General features: G+C 47.7%; 2 protein-coding genes across 3 annotated transcripts in view; one reads left to right on the top strand and one right to left on the bottom strand.

The window, feature by feature from the left end:
• Nucleotides 1-792: 792 nt before the first annotated feature.
• On the bottom strand, nt 793-4,325 carry LOC110143476 (RNA-binding protein 12-like). The gene is given in 1 exon segment (XM_020903101.2): nt 793-4,325. A coding segment is annotated over 1 exon segment (2,793 nt). The 5' UTR covers nt 4,118-4,325; the 3' UTR covers nt 793-1,324.
• A 2,511-nt stretch (nt 4,326-6,836) lies between these two features.
• MAMLD1 (mastermind like domain containing 1) overlaps nt 6,837-18,560 on the top strand; it is a 54,572-nt gene continuing 42,848 nt past the window's right edge. For both annotated transcript variants that reach the window (XM_020903136.2, XM_070462781.1), the window contains exon 1: nt 6,837-6,992. In XM_020903136.2, coding sequence (XP_020758795.1) covers nt 6,897-6,992 — 96 coding nt within the window. In that variant the 5' untranslated portion in view covers nt 6,837-6,896. The remainder of the gene's footprint in view (nt 6,993-18,560) is intronic.

Below are 18,560 nucleotides of genomic sequence, written 5' to 3'. Positions count from 1 at the left end.
GAAATTTGCTCAGCGTTCAAATGTTCTTTCGATGAATTTGTAGGAGAGAAAGTGGTCTCCCCGTCCTATTCCTCCGCCATCTTGGCTCCTCCCCTTACTTCAACTCTTTTAAATTTTTGTGAATTGTTTTATAGTCTGTATTGGTATATATTTGGTATATATTGATATATATCTTGGTATATATATTGGTATACATATTTGGTATGGTATACATATTTGGTATATATTTCTTGGATGCTTGAAAAGAATGTAAATTTTACCGTTTTCTTGATGGGGTGTTTTATAAATATCAATTAGATCTTATTAGATGGCCGTGGTATTGAGCTGTTTTATATCTTGCTGATTTTCTAATTGTTCTATCAGTTATTGAGAGAGGACATTGAAGTCTCCATTATGAATGTCAAGTTTTCTATTTCTTCTTTCTGTTAATATTACTTTTGGCCCATATATCATGTAGCTGTCTTGTTTGTTGCATACACATTTAGAATTACTTCGTCTTCTTGGTAGACTGATCCTTTGCCCGTCTCTGTGCCTGGTCATTTTCTTTGTCCTGAAGTTATTTGATGTTACTAGAGCCACCCCTGCTCGTTTTTAAAAGTTTTTTCATCCTTTTACTTTCTACATGCCCATATCATTATATTTGAGGTGAGCATCTTGCAGACAGCATATAGTTGTTATGTTTGTTTGTGTTTTTTTTTTTTTTGATTGACTCTGTGAACGTCTCTTCTTAATTGCTGTATTTAGATCATTTCACTTAATGTACTTACTGATTTTAGTGCTTAATTCTGCCAGTTTATTTTTTTTTATTTATTTTTTTTCTGTATACAGAGATTTTATTCAATTTTAAAAGAAAACGAGAACTTTAGACAATGCTTTGACCCTATAACAAAGCAAATCTGTCCAGCTTTGAACCAAATTCCAAGAGTAGCCAGCTTCTATTTTTCAGCAGCTGGCAAGAGCACCCTTAATGAGCTCTATTGACATTTCTATCTTCTTCATCCATAAGGTATAAAACAAAAACCAATCTAGACTCCTTGATAAGCTTTATGTGGTCATTTGAGTTTTACAAATGGTTTCTCTAATGGTAAGCCAAAATCATTTTTGTGTTCTCTCGAGACAGCTTTACTATAATATACAGCAATGTTTATCTCGGTAGTGAGTGTCTGTAAACAGTCAACCAACACTCTATGTTATGGAAACCAATCTATATGCAATTGAAACAATCCACAGGTTCTAACCTGGAAACACTAGGAAAACAATCTGAATGCATTAATCACAGCACTATGAAGACTATATCTACCCTATGAAAAATTGATGTGAACAGCTACCCTAATACAAGTTTTACTTTCCTAGAGCCAATAGGTCTGTCATTTAAGTCAATGACAGCAGCTGTGGCTTCATCCCGAGATTCGAAAGCCACCATAGCTTCACCGGTGGGCATACCTTTTTCATTGTACTTTAAACACACTGAGCCTGGGATCACTTGATAACCGTAAAAGAAATCTAAAATCTCATCAATAGACACAGTGAAGGGCATGTTCTGTACTTTAATTATTGTTGGTCCTGGTTTTCCAGAACTAGATCCAAAGCCAGGAGGACCACCAATGTGGATTGGGCCAGGGCCAGGGCCAGGGCCAAAGGCTGGAGGCCCACTCAAATGCCCAGGGGCATTTCCAAGGCCAGGGGGCCCGCTTCCAAAGCCAGGGGGGCCACCTAAGCTACCAGGGCCATTTCCAAAATTCTGAGGGCCCCCTCCAAATCCTGGTCCACTTAAATTATTTGGTCCACCTCCAAAACCTGGAACATCCAGTCCTAGACCAGGCAAACCACTATTTCCAACTGAAGGCATTCCAGGCCTAGCATCACCAAAGGCCCCTCCTAATCCTGGAGGAGGGAGTGGTGGTCCAAAGGCATTTGACCCACCAAAATTACCAGGAAAGTTAAATGGAGGCCCACTGTTGGCCTCCTTAGATCCTACAGCCAAGAAGGCATGCTCTTCACCTCCTGCACTAGGCATTCAGGCAGCAGGCATTCCCGCACTGGGAATTCCTGCATTGGGCATTCCCGCAGCAGGCATTCCCGCAGCAGGCATGCATTAGGGCAGTCCCGCACTGGGCATTCCTGAACTGGGCAATCCCGCATTGGGTATTCCCACATTGGGAATTCCTGGAACTGCAGGATTACCTGGCACAGACATCTTTAACCCCTTTTTTCCTTGGGCAGGAGGATTTTTCTCAATCTCTCTCATATCTTCTAAAGTAACTACATGAACAAAAGCTTCTCTCCCATTAAGTTTTTTACGGTGTAAGCGTTCAGACTTACGTGCATCATCTTCATTTTTAAACTGAACCAATGCCTGTCCTAGACCTTGCCCATTGTTATCAACAAGAACATGTACAGCATTTTCATCCACTGGGATTCCTTCTAGGAACTGAAGAACATCCATCTTGGTAATGCTGAAGGGAATATTTGTTATATGGGCACAGACTTTGGCAGAGGTGACATCCCCCTCCGGATTTAACATCATTTCCCTCTGGTCATAGCTGAAGTTTTGCAGTCTTTTTCGAATCATATCTATCTTTTCTAGCATACCTTTCTTGGTAATTGGATGAACTTGAATAAAGCGATTACCCATGTATTGTTTATGACGACACAGAGCAGCCTTATAGTCAGCCTCATTTCTGAACTCTACGAAGCCTTCACCCGTTGCTTTCCCATTGGGTCCATAAGCAATATAAATACTATCTTCCACAATATCCAACTTTTTAAAAAAATCAATGACATGTTTGTTTTCTGCTTCAAATGGCAGCCCTTTCAAGTAAACACAAAAACCAGCCTCATGTGGTGATCTTGACCTTGACCTTTTCTGCCCACTGGGCGATTTTGACCTGGGAAGTGGCTGAGGAGGGGGATGGGTTTGTCCAGAAGGTCCTATACTTTGCTTAAAAGTGATATGGCCTCCAGCAGCTACCCACTGTCTCTCTGTGGCAGGACTAACTTCCACATAGCGTTGAATCATCAGCATTCTGTTTCGTTTCAAAGCTTCAAATGTATCTTGAGGGGAGAGAAACTTAACCAATCCATTCCCATTATTTCGACCTACATGATCTTTCAACAAATGCACCGCATCAACACGGAGCCCATGGAAAAAATCTCGGACATCATTTTCCATTGCAGAAAAGGGCATTCCATGCACACTGACATACAGATCATCAGGGTTGATGGGAAGTGGTTTCACACTGCTTTGCGAGTTCATCTGGACAGGATTAACAGGATTCAATGGACCCAGAAACACAGGGTTCAGGTTATTGTTCAGATTCACAGGTGCTCCAGAGCCATTCATTCCAGCAGGTAGAGGTGCCACAGGTGGCGGGTTCAAAGGTGGCATGCCTGACATGGGTGGCAGTGGGGTCATGGGTGGCACAGAAGGGACTGGGGGGATTGGGGGCACAGGAGGCACAGGAGGCATTGTAGGTACCGGAGGAGGAACTGGTATTGGGGGAATAGACGGCATTGGCGGCAAAGATGGCATCGCTGGGATTGGAGGAATTGGTGGAGGTGGGACTGTGTTCATTGGAGAAGCTGTGCTCGGAACAGTTGAGCTAAACGTTGGGCTCCCAAAGGAAGCCCCCATATTTGGAGGAGCCGTTCCTATGCTGGCTGTGGAAAATGTCTGTATGTTTTTGCTGCTTTCATGAACAGAAGTGGTGGCAGTAACTACACTGGGTGAAGGATTATTAAAGTTGGGTACTGTTGTAGGCAAGTTCACCCTGCCACTCATTCCTGAGCTAGGTGGCGGTCCTGATCTACTAGCATTTGCCGGTGGTATATCTAGGTTGGCAGTTTCAAAACGCCTACGACTCAGTTCAATCATATTCTGCATTTCCGTTTTACTACTCAACAACAGTGTTACTTTTGACCCTTTAATTGTACCACCTGTGCGCATCATACCAAGCCTTGCATCTTCATCAGTGGCAAAAACGATGAAAGCCTCACCCAGTTCACCCCCTACAATATGCACGCCCCCATCAGGAATGGTCAATCCAGAGAAGAAGTGGCGAATGTCCATGGTCCCCGCCACAATTGGGAGACCTTGCAAACGGATGACCACAGCCATGCTGCGCTGAAACCACACACACCTGATAAAACAAGAGATGTATTTTCTTAACAAGAAGTAGAGGTCAAGTCAATCCTGTGGGCAACCAATTAAAACCAACTTTTAGATGGCCAGCCAGAAGATCAGAGAAATGGAAGATAGTCACTGCGTTTTAGGCAGGGATATCTAAAAACCTCTTTTGCGCAACCGTTACTGACAGAAGTTCTTCCTATTTCATTTTGGGACACAGTTATAATCTCTGCCCCACGTGGGGGCATAGAGAATCTCGTTAATTCGGAATGTAGCGAGTTTTCACTGCAGTTCCCGTTCGTTTGCGAGCCGCTGGGGCACCCAGCTCTGGCTTCCTCCCCTCTCGAACAACGGGGGCATCCTCGCTATGGCCTCCTGCCCTCTTCGGTAGGCAGGCTCATCCTCTCTTGTGTCCTCCTTGCATTCTCTCAGGACCGAGAGGCGCAAGTGGCGCCCCAAGACCCCCGCAGCCAAGCCCCGACCCTTTTGTGTAGGGCGCTCGCTGCGGCGGGCTCCGAGGCCCCAGTTTATTTTTAATTTCTGTTTGCTCTCTGTTTTTGTCCCTACTTTCTTTTTCCTGTATTCCTGCGGGTGACTTGAAAATTTTTTAGAATTTCATTTGCTGATTCGTGTATGGTGTTTCTGCATGTATCTTTCCGTATGCCATTTTTTGGTGTTTCTTGGCACTACATCATATATACATAACTTGTCAGGGTCTACTGATGTCAGCATTTTACCAGTTTGAGTGAAACTCTTTCCACCCCTTTACCACTCTCCTCTGTTTATAATGTAATTGTGTTAAATATTTCTTCCACATACATTTAGAACCACAGCATGCAATGTTATGTTTCTTCAGCTGCCAAATGTAATTTAGAAAACTTTAAGGAAAAGGAAAGTCTATTCTATTTACCCATATTTTGTCTCTTTCCATGATTCCTTTTTCCTCAATGATGTCCAAAATGTCTTCTTTTATCATTTCCTTTCTGTTTAGAGAGCTCCCTTTAGCCATTCTCTCAGAAGTCTGTTGTTAATGAATTCTTTCAGTTTTCATTCATCTGAGAATGTTTGGATTCCCCTTCCATACCTGAAGTGTGATTCTCAGCACTCATTTAGATCTTCTGTTTAGCTGGCTTTCTCTGACAATGCTCTGGCAGGGAAAGGGGTGCACTGTCTCATTTCTGCCAGGTAGCTGTGAAAATCCAGATTCTCCACTTAGCCTTCGTTGACACCAAGGAGGTTGGAGCTTCTCGTTACTGCTGGGCAGTGATGATCGTTCCAGCTCCCCACTGGGCTTCTGCTAATACCACCCTGGGTGGGGTGGGTAAGAGTGCTTCATTACTGTTCCCCATGTGACCTCCACTGACATTGAAAGGAATGGGTTGTGGACTCATGACCTTGTGGAGGGGCAAAGGTCCTGACTCTGTGCAGCCTCCTCTGACACCACCCTGGCAGGAGCAGGGGAGATGACTCAATTCTGTTCGGGGTGGGGTGGAGTCTAGGCCCCCAACTGGCCTTTGCTGATGGGACTGGGTGGGACCACCCTTTTGTCTGTGGTGTTTAGCTGAAGAAGACTGGCTCTTGAATAAAAGTTTTCAGTCTTGGGAGACTGCCCCTTTTCTGGCCCTCTGAGTAAAGAGAGGAGACTTTTGCAGGAGCTATTTTGGCTGTGCTCATTGGTACTTCGGGTTGTCTGCTTCTTCAGTCCCAGTCTGGGATCTATGAGGCAAAAAGAAAACCCAGGGAGCTTGCCACTGCATCGTTCCCTATGTCCCAAGGTCTTTATCCGGTTTGCTTTCTTCTCCCCACCTTTCAGGGTCTTCTGGTGCTTGTTTTATATGTAAGGCCCAGACGTTTCAGTTGTCCGCAGTGGGGGAATGGGGAAAGTACTTCTCCACTTTTCCAGAGCCAGATATGTGGACACGGAAATTTTAGACCTGTGTTTGTCCTGCCAAGGAGATCTAGGGAAGGAGAGCTTCCCTCATACATGAATCTCTTGGCAGAGCTCTAATTCCATGTCTACATCCTGAGAAACAAAAAGAAATAAAACACATCTGCTATCCCTGGGTTTGCATGTCTGCTGGTCTGTCATAGAGGGCATCAGCTGGGACAGCCATGATCGTGATTGCAGCCGGTTTGGTTACCTTTTTGTAAACCAGTGCACCAGAGTTTCGTGAGCCCCCTCCAACAGCCATTGCTTCCTTCCAGTGATTGTCGGGTCATGACCTATTAGTTCGCTCACTTGGTTGGGTGCTCACAGGGGCACAGTTGGCAGGTGCCCCTTCTGTGGACCGGAGGCTTCAATAGAGCTGAAAGGGCAGTTAAGCCATCACCTGATCCAACCACCTTGGTTTTCATATTTAAAAAAAAAAAATTCTGTGTTAGAGAACGGAAGATCTCATGGTGTCCCACCGAAAAGCCTTCCCTGCCTTGAAGCCCGATGTCGTTTAGTCACATCGGGCTGTTCCTCCACCCATCCCTCAGCTCTCCAGAGACTGCCATCTCATCCCAGCCAACTGCCTACCAGAAGTGCCCCTCATCCCTGGAGGTTGGAAGGGCTCAATGAGGGTGGTGGGGTGGAAAGAGAGATAAGAAAAATGCACGTAGCCAGCTCCACCCAAACCTGTCCTCGGAATGCAAGTCTGTGATTCACGGGGTCAATGGTCTCATCTTTGTGTCTGAAAGACAGTGTACTTTTTGTCTCCCTAAGCCCTGTGTCTAGGTCGTTTGGGAAGCGCCTGGGAGAGTCAAGAATAAAATTGCAGGTCAAACAATGGATGACTGGAAAAGTCGACTTGTAGTCAAGAGCATGTTTCCCCATTTCGCCGTGGTGGGAAATCGTCAGGAGCCCAGAAAGCTCCAGGAATCGGTCAGATAATGGGCTATGGGGGGAGGGGGGCTTTGAATGTTTATAACCATAAACTTGAACGTAAGATGTGTTGTTGAAATTCTCTGTGCAAACTTCGTGGCGAGGTACCAACCCCAAATGTAAAGAAACTGAAATGTGACTTAGAAAAGATCCAGGAGATGTGCTGACCCTGCCCCTTGTGAGTTTCAGGAAGAGCAGGAGAGTCCAAGGCTCTGTCTAGATTCCCAGTCCAGCTCTCTCTGCGTACACCCCTTCAACTAAGAAGAGATGAAGGGTGAAAAGGGAAAAAAGTGTACTCTTTCTCTTAATGGAAGCCAGGAATTTGGGGATGACAGGCACTGGATGTATTATATTAGCTTCCTAGTACCACTGAGAACAGGAAGCCAGTGAGTAGGGCGCTGAAAGATACTCCCATTTGACTCTCTGGCCCTGATGTCCTTTTAAAAACTCACCTGACAAATTTCTGCTTGCCTCCCTCGGAACTCAGACATCATCCATGAGTGTGAAACTCAAGAGTTAGGGATTCCAGAAGTAGTCTGGGGAGCCAGGATTCTAGAAAGGGACATGGGAGCCATTGGTTGGTTGACTGACAATAAAAGCCTGCAACCTCACTAGTCTACCAAGTTAGCTTAGTTACTAGGAGGTGCTGCAAGCACAATGACTATTATCTCAGTGCATTAGGTCCACAAAGGAGTGGCTTGCTTAATCTTGGCAATTAATAGAGCAGAGAGGAAATGGCTCTTCTAGACCCCTGGGTCTGCTTCCTTCCTGTTCAGAGAAATGGGAGCTGGGGGCTTTGGGATAATGTCATTTCACATAACTAGAGGGCCCAGCTTCTCCAATTCCAAGGGCAGTCTACTTTGAATAAGTCAGTTTTCTATTTAGGTGAGAATTCTGATCTTTGCACAGCTGTCAGGGAGTGAGGACATGGTTGAAATCTTTTTTCTCTTTTTTGACCTCATTGTCCACCACTAACAATATACTGAGAAGGCGGTATCTAGTTGAGACATTTACAAAACTTTGTTTACTGGAGTTTCAGCTCAAAAAGGATACCAATCAGATGGGATGGCAGAGAGGGAGCAGTTACTTACCTATATCCTGTCCTCCAAATTGCCAGCCCTCCCATCAGGCATCTTTCCAAGTCAGTCTCCACCCTCCATCCCCATTACCCTTTCTAGCTCTTGCTTCTCTTTTATGGTCAAGAGTTAAGTCTGTGAAGGAAAACCTCTTGGTGATACATCCAGAGACCATGCTCAGTTTCGGTGGGTCTTGCAATTTCTCCTTTGTTCCATACTTGTTTCCATCCCAAGGAGAAAAGTTTGTGGTGGGGGTTGAAGGTGCAGGATCCTCTTCCTCTTACCCCATGAGCCCCAGCACCCCTGTGTGTGACTAGTTAAGTAACCTGTTTGCTTTTGACTGGTATAGATCTGGATGTGGGATGGGTTCCTCCTAGAACATGTCCTCTGAGCGGCCACCCGCGCCCTCACTCTGAAGAAGCAGCCCTGGCTCACACCATTTCTGGGCTTGGCTTCTCTTTGCAGGTGGCCTTTAGAGTCCTTTGTAAGCATGGCCAAAAATGCACATGCATTGCTTTAGCATCACACCTTGGACCTGATCAAAATCAGCCCTTCTCCCTCCTCCACAACACCTCTTGTTCTGTGGCTCTGAGTGAGCTGGTTCCAAAAGTCCAAGCCGTCCTGGAAGACCAAGGACCTGCCTCAGTTGAGCATATCCAAAAAAAGAAGCCTCAGGCTCCAAAAGCAAGTCTGTCGGATAAGTCCTCTTGGCAATAAAAGCCATGTTCATCTTCCTAGAAGATGCCTGTGGCCTCTGAAAGGGTCTGACACTCAGGGAACCCACTCTCTTGGCTGCGCCTGATGGGTAAATGTGGAGCCTGGCCGAGCCAGGCACTGCTGATATGGCCACCAGTAGCCGGGGCAGCTCTTGGTTTGAGCCCAACTGACTTCTCTTGGCTGGTCAACCCCGGCAGCTTCAGTAAGGTAACTGGTACCCACATGGAGCTCTGCCCTACACGCCCCACATGCTGAGTAGCTCAGCAACCCCTTGATTGTGGACAGAGAACAGACAGATTCAAAGCATAATGGCCAGTCAGTTCACCGTGAAACCTGCTGTCCAAACGAGTACAGGACCCAGACTGGTAGCAGCAAGAGGCTGTCCTTGGCGGGAGCAGGGCTGGTGCTTCTCAGGTGTGGCCTGGACTGGGGTCTCGGCTGTTCCCTGTGCTTGCTTTCCCTCGGATGCTTTCTAGTGTCAGCCCCATCCTGAGAAACTCTGTGCTTCTGGAAGCACGTCCCTAACACCACCCTGTCCCTTCCTGCCAGCATCCTCAGTGGAGAAGGTCTGATGCAGACATCAGCTTACCTGGTTTTCTTGTCCTTTTCCAAGAAACGGACTGACAAAAAAACTACTTTCAAGTCAAGATCTGTTCATAAAATTATATCAGTCCCAAAGGAGAGTTCTTTTAAACAGCCTGGGATCGCCATGTGAATCACTGTGAGTTCCCATGCAGGAAAACATGCATCCGATGTGATGATTGCTCTTGGCTTAAGACCAGGGCTCTGGACACCTGATTCCAGTCTTGCTTCTGCTCCTAACTAGCTATGGGGCTTTGGCCATCCTTTGCCCACCCTGAGGACAAAGATCAAATTAATCAGGAGTAAGAATAGCCACTTTTATTTCAGAATTGACTAGGTACCAGGCACTTGCTAAGCATTCAGGGTGCCTTATCTCCTGTAATCCTGAGAATAACCCTGAGATAAAGAGGCTATCTCCAGGAAACTGAGACTCAGTTTAAGGAACTTGACAAAGTCACAGAACCAAGACACAGCAGAGCTCAGAGCCTGCTTTCTTTGCTGATGACTTCTGCTGCCTCTTGGCTCTGAATCATGTTGAAAACCACAAAACCCTGAGTACATGTCAGGTGGGAGTAGTTATCATAAGAAAGCACAGCACCCTCTCAGCATTTGTTCATTCATTCAGCTGCCTGATTGCTTAATGACTTGTGTGATCTGGAGCTTTACCTTTTGAACATTTGGGCATCCACTCCAGCTTAATAAGGCATCCAGTCCCGGCAGTGAGTGTATGGAGTTTTAACAGAAGGCAAAACATTTGGCCCCTCTTTCTGAAGTTAAGATCTCCATCCATTCCTCCCCCAGCATGGTGACTGGATTGATGATAGCACACGAATCTCTCAAATACGAGCATGCCAGGTGGGTGTGCTTTGGAGCTCGGGTGGAATTGGAACTCAGTTGTCTCTGTCTCAGTCTACACCCCACCCAAAGTTGTAAAGATTCCCCAGCTCTGAGCAGCCATCTATTCCGTTCATAAGGCAGCTCCAGATGAAATGGAAGCTTTAAGGTGTTAGACATACAGTCAGAAAAGGCAAGGCATGCCATGCTCCTGGTGTGTCCTCTGTCCTCTGCATGTCCTCTTTCACCATCCCCCAGAGTTTGCTCAAGCTCATGTCCATTGAGTTGGTGATGCCATCCAACCATCTCATCCTCTGTCATCCCCTTCTCCTTTGCCTTCAATCTTTCCCAGCATCAGGATCTTTTCCAGTGAGTCAGTTCTTCGCATCAGGTGGCCTAAAGTATTGGAGCTTCAGCTTCAGCATCAGTCCTTCCAATGAACATTCAGTGGATTTCCTTTAGGATTGACTCGTTTGATCTCCTTGCTGTCCAAGTGACTCTCAAGAGTCTTCTCCAGCACCACAGTTTGAAGGCATCAATTCTTCAGTGCTCAGCCTTTTTTATTGTCCAGCTCTTACATCTGTACATGACTACTGGAAAAACCATAGCTTCTTTCCCCCACAGCCAGTCCCTCCCATCAGGAAGCTTCCACAAGCCTCTTATCCTCATCCATCAGAGGGCAGACAGAATGAAAACCACAATCACAGAAAACTAACCAAACTGATCACATGGACCACAGCCTTGTCTAACTCAATGAAACTATGAGCCATGCCATGTAGGGCCACCCAAGATGGATGGGTCATGGTGGAGAGTTCTGACAAAACGTGGTCCACTGGAGAAGGGAATGGCAAACCACTTCAGTATTCTTGCCTTGAGAACCCCATGAACAATATGAAAAGGGGAGCTATATCAGGGGTCCCCATTTGGGTGGTCCCAAGTGCAGCCTGCTTTGAACCCGTGGTATGACCTAAACCAACTGCTCACCCCTTCTTCTTCTTGTCACCTTGAAATGCAAATGGAGCTGAGGAAAGGGGAGAAAGGAGCCTTGTCTGTCTGTCTGCTTCAGATAAAGGAGGAGGGCTGTTCACTTGCTGCCATGCTAAGTTTGGGACTTTGTGCCCATCAGCCCCAGAAGCACACCCTTTTGTTTGCAAAAAGAGTAGAGGGGACTCAGTGAGGAGACCTCGCATTTCATCCCCAGGCTCTGCCTGGCACTTTGTGTGAGTAAGTCCTTTTCCTCCCGAGGTCAGAGGGCCCATGCTGCCAATTTTCTGGGGTCCTTCCTGTGCACCCAGCCCTGTGCTAGACACTGGGCTACAACAGCTCCCAGTCAAGGGCAGATTTCTCAGACTTCCTCCACTGGGAACAGATCTGTCCTCAGAAGCTGGGAGGAGAAGGGCGTGCTCCTTCATAGACAGTAATTTGTCTACTCCTGTGACACACGGACCAAGATCTCCATTTCACCAGGGAGGGGACCGAGGGGCTTTCCCAGTATTATATGGGCAGTAGGTTGGAAACTCAGATCGCAAACCCAGGTGCCCTGACTCCAAAGCTCCTCTTCCTTGCCTGCTTCCTATTTCCCAGTTGTGAGTTCAGACAGACAGTCTTCCCCAGTCAGGCACAACTTGGGGTTCAGGCTATAGCAGTGGACAGAACAGAGCCCTAGATTGCCTGGACAGTCCACTCCAGTGGCAGACGGCTCATAAACAGAGATAGAGTGGAGAGGCATCTTGACTTCATACTCGTGGCTCCCTAGAACCTTCTGACTGGCATCACCAGCTGCCCAGCCTGGGAGCTGAGAGCCAGCATAATTAAAACCCCACAGAGAGGTAGGGATAGCCACCCGAGTCCTGTGCTAAGTGGTCAAAACATCTGTCTTAGAAATCTGGAGAGGCAGCCTGGTGTCCCCTGCTTCACGCAGGCTTCAAGCATGGTGCCTGTGCAGCTCTGGCCCCAGGAAGGGGGAGCTTTCTGGACCCAGGGGTCGGAGGGTCCAGGCATCAGCTCCTCGGGGAGGCAGCTGTCCCCGAGAGTTACTGGGATCCTGCATGGGACTCTGCCCTCTGTCCACGTCAGATAATTGTGAACAAGGTATGGGTCTGAACTCAGTGTAAACCACACAGGTTATTACACTGTTAGCACTTTGAAAAAAAAATGATCAGTGATGGGCATTGACTTAGAAGGGTGATGGGAGACGAGTGTCCTTGGAGCTCAAGGTGGTACCACTCTGAGCGTTCTGGGTCACAGCCTGCAGTGTGTGTGTGCACCTTTCTATTTGGGGATTCCCCCCACGGAGCACGCAGCTGTTTGCTTCCTTTCCTCCTGCCCCCTCCTCCTGCAGGGAGGGCTGGACCCTGTTCCAGACACCCTGCCAGGCAGAGGCCTTGCCTTTAGCCTGGCCCCTCCATGAGGGCAGCGCACTGCTGACCTGGCAGGACACCACTGGGATCTGCATCCAGGTCCTGCCTGGGTAGCCCCATTCAGCACAGCAGTGACCTGAAAATCCACTGCGGTCCATGCTCAGGGGAGGCTGCTGGAAGGGGCAGGTCTACTTGGCAGCTGGCACCCACTGGCACTGCCTATTTCTGAACTTCCAGGAGCCCACACTTGCCATGGCTGCATTCCTGTCCAGCCCCTGGCCCCAACTTCCTTGACGTCAGGCCTGAGGTGACATGTGTCTGGAGCTTGAGCTCCCTGGGGTAGGGGCAGGATGGACAGTGTCGGACCCCAGGTCAGGGAGACAGGAGAGCCCACTGGGGTGTGTACAGACTGGTGTGGGGCAGCCCTGGTTCACAGGCCCCGGGCACATCAAACTCTGGGGTTGACCTGTGCAGGATGAAGCCTCTTACTTTCATTGAAAATCCCTAGCTGGAGAACTCAGCGTGGCTCAGACTGTGGAGATATGTGTCATAAGCTGCCCCTGGGATGCCCAGTTCTAGACCTGGGGACAGGAAGCATGAACTTCTAAGGCTTGGCCTACAGATTTTAATGTCTGCAGTTGACATACAGTAATTTGTCAAAACCCTGCCTTCTGCCCCTTGGCCTTTCCTTTCTCCTCATCATCTCCCTCCTCCCCCCATCACCAGATCACCAAACCCCAAAGCAACAAAATTAGAAAGGCATGCAGGATCCCAGGATGGGTTTGACCACCAAGGACCCAGACCCAAGACCCACATGTAGCTGGTGCCACCCCTCCCTCCCTCCTGCCCCGATCCCTCTGCACCAACCTGCCTTTGTCTGCGTCCTTCTGGGGCTGAGGGGCACAGTCCCTCTCCTGCTCCCCATCCAGAGCTCTTCTCCAGGTCCATTGCTCCCCTAGGCAGTCAGCTGGCAGGTGCTCTCATGATTCTGAGACCTGACTCCATCCCCGACATACAGTGAATGCCCAGTGAGCAGTGGCTGCCTTCCCTTTTGGCTAGAAGAGCCCTCAAAAAGTCTCCAAATCACCCTCTTTGTCGAACACAAGAGGCCCTGGACACACAAAAGGCAAAGGGGTATCCTTCATGGGGCCAGTTGGTGAGTTCATCACAATTTCTGGAAAGTGCTTGCCTCTTGGCCTTGTGCTGGGAATAGAAGCGACCAGGGTCATTTGCAGGAAATCTTTTGCTCCGTGGCTTAATTCACATCTGCAGATGCCAGCTGAGCCCTGTCATGAGACTAGGCAGTCTGGGGGTACAGAGATGAGGAGGAAGCCCCAACTTTCCTTTCATGGAACCCGCAGAGCACCTGCCAACAGATGGGCAGTAATAACAACTGTCATTAGTGAAGGTTAAACATGGCATTGGAGACTACCGTATGCCTTACCCCGTTCAGAAATGGTCACCTAGCTTGTATGATGGTTGAAATCTTGAAACTTTACAGCTCTGAAAATGTTGCCTGCTGCTGTCTTGTGAATGGTAGGCCTATGTGTGCCCCTGCAGTGTGAGGAAGGCAATTTGGAAATAACCTCTGTGCGTTGGGGTAGATGCCTGTGTGGTAGGTCCAGAGCTAGGCAAACTCCCACACATGGACTAAATGCGGTCCGCAGCCTGTTTTTCTAAATAAAGTTTTATTGGCACAAGCCACACCCAGTCATTAACATATTGTCCACTCTAGAGTTTCAACAGGGAGTACATGGCCTGCAAAATCTAAGATAGTTACTCTTCGAGCCTTACAGAAATTTTTACAGCCCCTGATCTCAGTCACTGGGCTTTGGATCATTTTTCCCAAGGCTGTCGTTTCCTCTCCTAAGTGGGTACTCTGCTCTGTGCCATTTGAGGGACTGTCACAGATTCTGGCACCTCTCCAGGAGTTCTGCTTCCTCTCCTGGGCCACAGCTCTCCCATCACCATCCAGGCAGACCTTTTCCAAATAGACAGAGCTGGTCATCCGTTGGTGCAACCACCCCCGACAGTGGTTTCCCACTGCAGACATCTTCCCAGGGTGGCAAAGCTTTCTGTGAGTCACAGGTGTCCCCCTGGCTTGCTATGCACCAAGCATCCTGGCCACCTGCCTATCCCCGGAACATGCTGTTAGCTTCCCCCCCAGGGCCTCTGTCCTCCTGCCCAGAGCATTCTGCACCCGTCCTCCTGAACACTCTGTCACATCCCTCCCCTTCGGTCCTCTGAAGGCTCCTGCTCACACTCTGTTCTTGTTCTTGCTCTTTGTGTACCGTCTGTCCCACTTGAATTCCAACTCCTTCACTGTCTGCTTCCCCACTCCTCTACCCAGTGTGTGCTTATTTTGAGAGGGTCTCTGTTCTGGGTCCCCTAAACAGCCCTGCTCTGTACAGTTAGAAGCCTCCCTGTCTGCAGTGAACAGATGCTCCGTGCCTCTCTCTTTTTCTAGAATAAGCTTGAGGCACTAAAGTTGTCCAGTGTTAGGGCTGCCTGCATGACACTGTCAGAAAATCTCAGCACTGTCTTGCCTCTTTTTCTTTCTCCTTTAAGTCAAGCCTTTGGACTTTAGAACAATGAACTTGGCCGATATAAAATATCTCCAGGAAGCCAGCCCCCAGACACCAACATCCAACGTCTGCTTTCTGAATATATGGCTTCAAAGAGCTAAGAGTACAGTAGCCGAGTGCTGTCCATCCTATGTTTTTAAGCCACATGACAGCTAAGGAACTTAAGAATGCCTTGCCCTTTCCTATACTTAAATCTGCCAAAATTACTTTATTGGCAGCATTTTTTTTGTAATCCAGATAATATTTTTTTCATTTATTTTTATTAGTTGGAGGCTAATTACTTTACAATATTTTAACAAACAAAAATCTCTTGTGTTTTTGCCAATAATTCAGCTTCAGTTTTCCAAGTGAGAAAAAGGTAATTATGAATGATGACAAGGAGACAGTTTTGAGGTTTCTGTTAATAACACATTCAGAATTGTTAACACTTTCAGTCTTCCCCTGGCCCAGTAAGTGCAGTTTCTTACAGTGAGGTGGACCAGGAAGGAAGCACTCTGTAGGAATGGTGCCTCAACCATCAGCATGCTGGCCACTACCTATTACAGCATCACCACCACCATTAGCACTTCCACCACCAAACACCACCACCACCACCTCCACCAAACACCACCACCACCACCACCACCTCCACCAAACAGCAACACCACCACCACCACCTCCACCGACAAACACCACCACCACCACCTCCACCAAACAGCACCACCACCACCACCATCTCCACCAAACACCAACACCACCTCCACCTCCAAACACTCAACACCACCTCCTCCACCTCATTTACCAGCACCAGTACCACCTCCATCACCAACACCATCACATTCACACACACACACACACACACACACACACAGGCAGACAGGGGAAATTTTTCAGGCTGTCTGACATATTCTCTGGTGCCTTAACAGACACTTTCCACACACAGTGAAAGAAAAGAGTAGTTTCAGGTTGTCATTATTCTCAATACGTAAAACTGCTCTTGTGGCTGTGCGCCTTGGAACTCTGGAACATCACCACATGTCTGTGGCCGAAAGTCAGTAAAGATGCATTAGGAGAAAGGCTAATATAGCTCTGAGTGCTGCACCTTTAAGAAAGATAAGTTTGGATAAGAGATCTTCCACTTCATAAAAGCCTTTACTGAGGATTTCCTTCCAATGGCAAATTCTCGTTGCATTGATGATCTGGTTGACAACAGTTAGCCTTGCACACAGCTGTTCCGGAATGCCGCCAATGAGTAAAGGCAGATCCGCCTCGAACGGCAAATGCTGCTGAGTAACTGTGTTACAAACTATTTTAGGACCACCAAGAAAGTGTGTTTTCAAGAGTGAAAAGAGAGAGACTTATGTATTTGATATGAGCACCATGCCAGACCCTACACTCACGTTCCATCTCTAAGCTCACGTGATTCTGATAACAGATTTGTAAGCAGCTTCACTCTCCCCATCTGGGTTGCAGAGCACTGCGAACATACCAGAGGCCACAGACTTGTACAGTCAAAAAAGCTTAATTTTATGCTCTATGAATTTTGCCTCATTTTGAGAAAAAGAGGACCTAAATCATTTCACAGTGTATACTTACAGTAAATCATCACATTGTGTACTTGTAAAAAATTCAAATTGTGCAACCTCAAGAATTAGAACTTTATTGTTGAGCATACCTCAATAAATCTGAAAAAAAGAGAGGACCTAAAGCACGTGGAGGGTCTGTGCACTGACTGAAAGCTCGTCATCCCATGTTCCCTCCCAGCCTCTGCTTTTATGACATCAGAGCTGAAACAGCCTGACTCGAAGATCTCTTCATTGGACTGCATATATCTGCAGGCAGTTCATGTATTTTAGAGCCAGGCGTTGGTGCCCAGCCACTAAAATGTGCTTATTTAGTAAGCATGTGACCTCCAGAATACACCAGATGAGTCAGGTGTCTCTGGATTCTTCCCGCGCCTACACAGCTGTTGAGTTTTCCATGCAGGAAAATTCTTTCCTGAGATGATCTAAAGCCTATCGCCATCTTATTTAGCCCATTGTTGGGGCAGAGGCAGAAGTGAAGTCCCCTTCTGCTTAAGCTTCAAGATCTGCCTTCAAACCTTACAAAGCCAGGTTCTTCAAACCTTCTCTTCCTGTAAAAGCTTCCATTCCCACAGAATCAGAGGTCTGCACCTGAGTGCAGGGCAGGAGGTTACTGTTCAGTCTCCAACTGGTTTTCTGTTCCCCCATTTAAACTACTGTTTCCTCAGACATGGTGCGAGAGCTGGCAGCCTTCCTGGTAACTGGTGACTGGTAGGACTGTAATAGAATGTGTAAGTAAGCACAGGTCATTTGACTGAGATTGCAACTAATGCAGACCTGCTACTCTCAGTATCAACACAACTAGTCCACATACACACATGCACACTGTGTTCCAGTCGTTCCTTGTTGAGAAGGCATGGAGAGATATTTGGGACAGAACCATAATGTGACCCCAGATGAGCTAGGGCCAGTTGTGCTTTCTTGAAGAGGGTCTGGAATTGGAAGTGTTGTACAGGTCCTGCTCATGGCAAGGACACTTATGCGCCATCAGACTTTGCTTGGCCTATCTGTACCCCAGGGGGAAAGGACCTCTTAGGTGGGGGAGAAGAGAATTTATCTTTTCTCTGCAGGAGCAGTCCAGGTAGAAAGTCATAACATCTACTTACCAAAGCTGGGACCCGTTCACCTTGTGTATGGGAAACCTGAGGCTCAGAGTTGGGTAGGGATCTAGAAGAGTTGGCACCACATGGTACTGAGAAGCAGAGCCCAGGGAGAAATGAGAAAACTGGGCTTAAGTGAACTCTGAGGGCTCTTCTGCCCTCCTCACATACAGAAACGCATGTCTGCCCAGTGGCCCTGATGGCCTCCAACCTCAGCTCTGCCTTCCCTTTCCCCCTTCCCTGCATGTTTCTGGGCACACCAGCCTAATTCAGGTGAAACGCAGATGCACTTGTTAACCTGAGTCCTTCACAGGCAGAGTCATCCGGGCTGGGACAGAGCCCTTGCCTCTGACCTTCAGCTTCTAGTCTGGCTCCACAGGCAGTACCTGCTCAATCTCTAGACCAGCCTTGTCAAATCCATCCTGGTACTCAAAAGCGGCTCCATCTTTCTCTTCTCCCCCAAGTAGTCATCTTTATCCCCCTGATGATGCTACTTGGGGTGGTGTTTGGAGGAATCCAGGGCAGGGTTTCTTCCAGTGGAAAGAGGCCAATCTGGGAGTCAGAGAAACTGAACTGGTCCATGGGCACATCTCTTCCTGGCTCTGCACCTCATGAACCCTCATGTGAAAGGGAGGGGGTTGGCCAGGCATTAGGGCCCAGCAGTCCTGACAGTGTAGAAGTGCTGGCTCTGACTCAAGAAACACTTGGTCTATGATGGACCATTTGGAGGCTGCTTAGGGGGTGGTACAGGA

This window comes from Odocoileus virginianus, unplaced genomic scaffold, assembly GCF_023699985.2.
Source record: "Odocoileus virginianus isolate 20LAN1187 ecotype Illinois unplaced genomic scaffold, Ovbor_1.2 Unplaced_Scaffold_13, whole genome shotgun sequence".
NCBI classification, from domain to species: domain Eukaryota; kingdom Metazoa; phylum Chordata; class Mammalia; order Artiodactyla; family Cervidae; genus Odocoileus; species Odocoileus virginianus.
The sequence above is the reverse complement of the archived record's forward strand: the minus strand, read 5'-3'. Positions and strand labels throughout refer to the sequence as shown.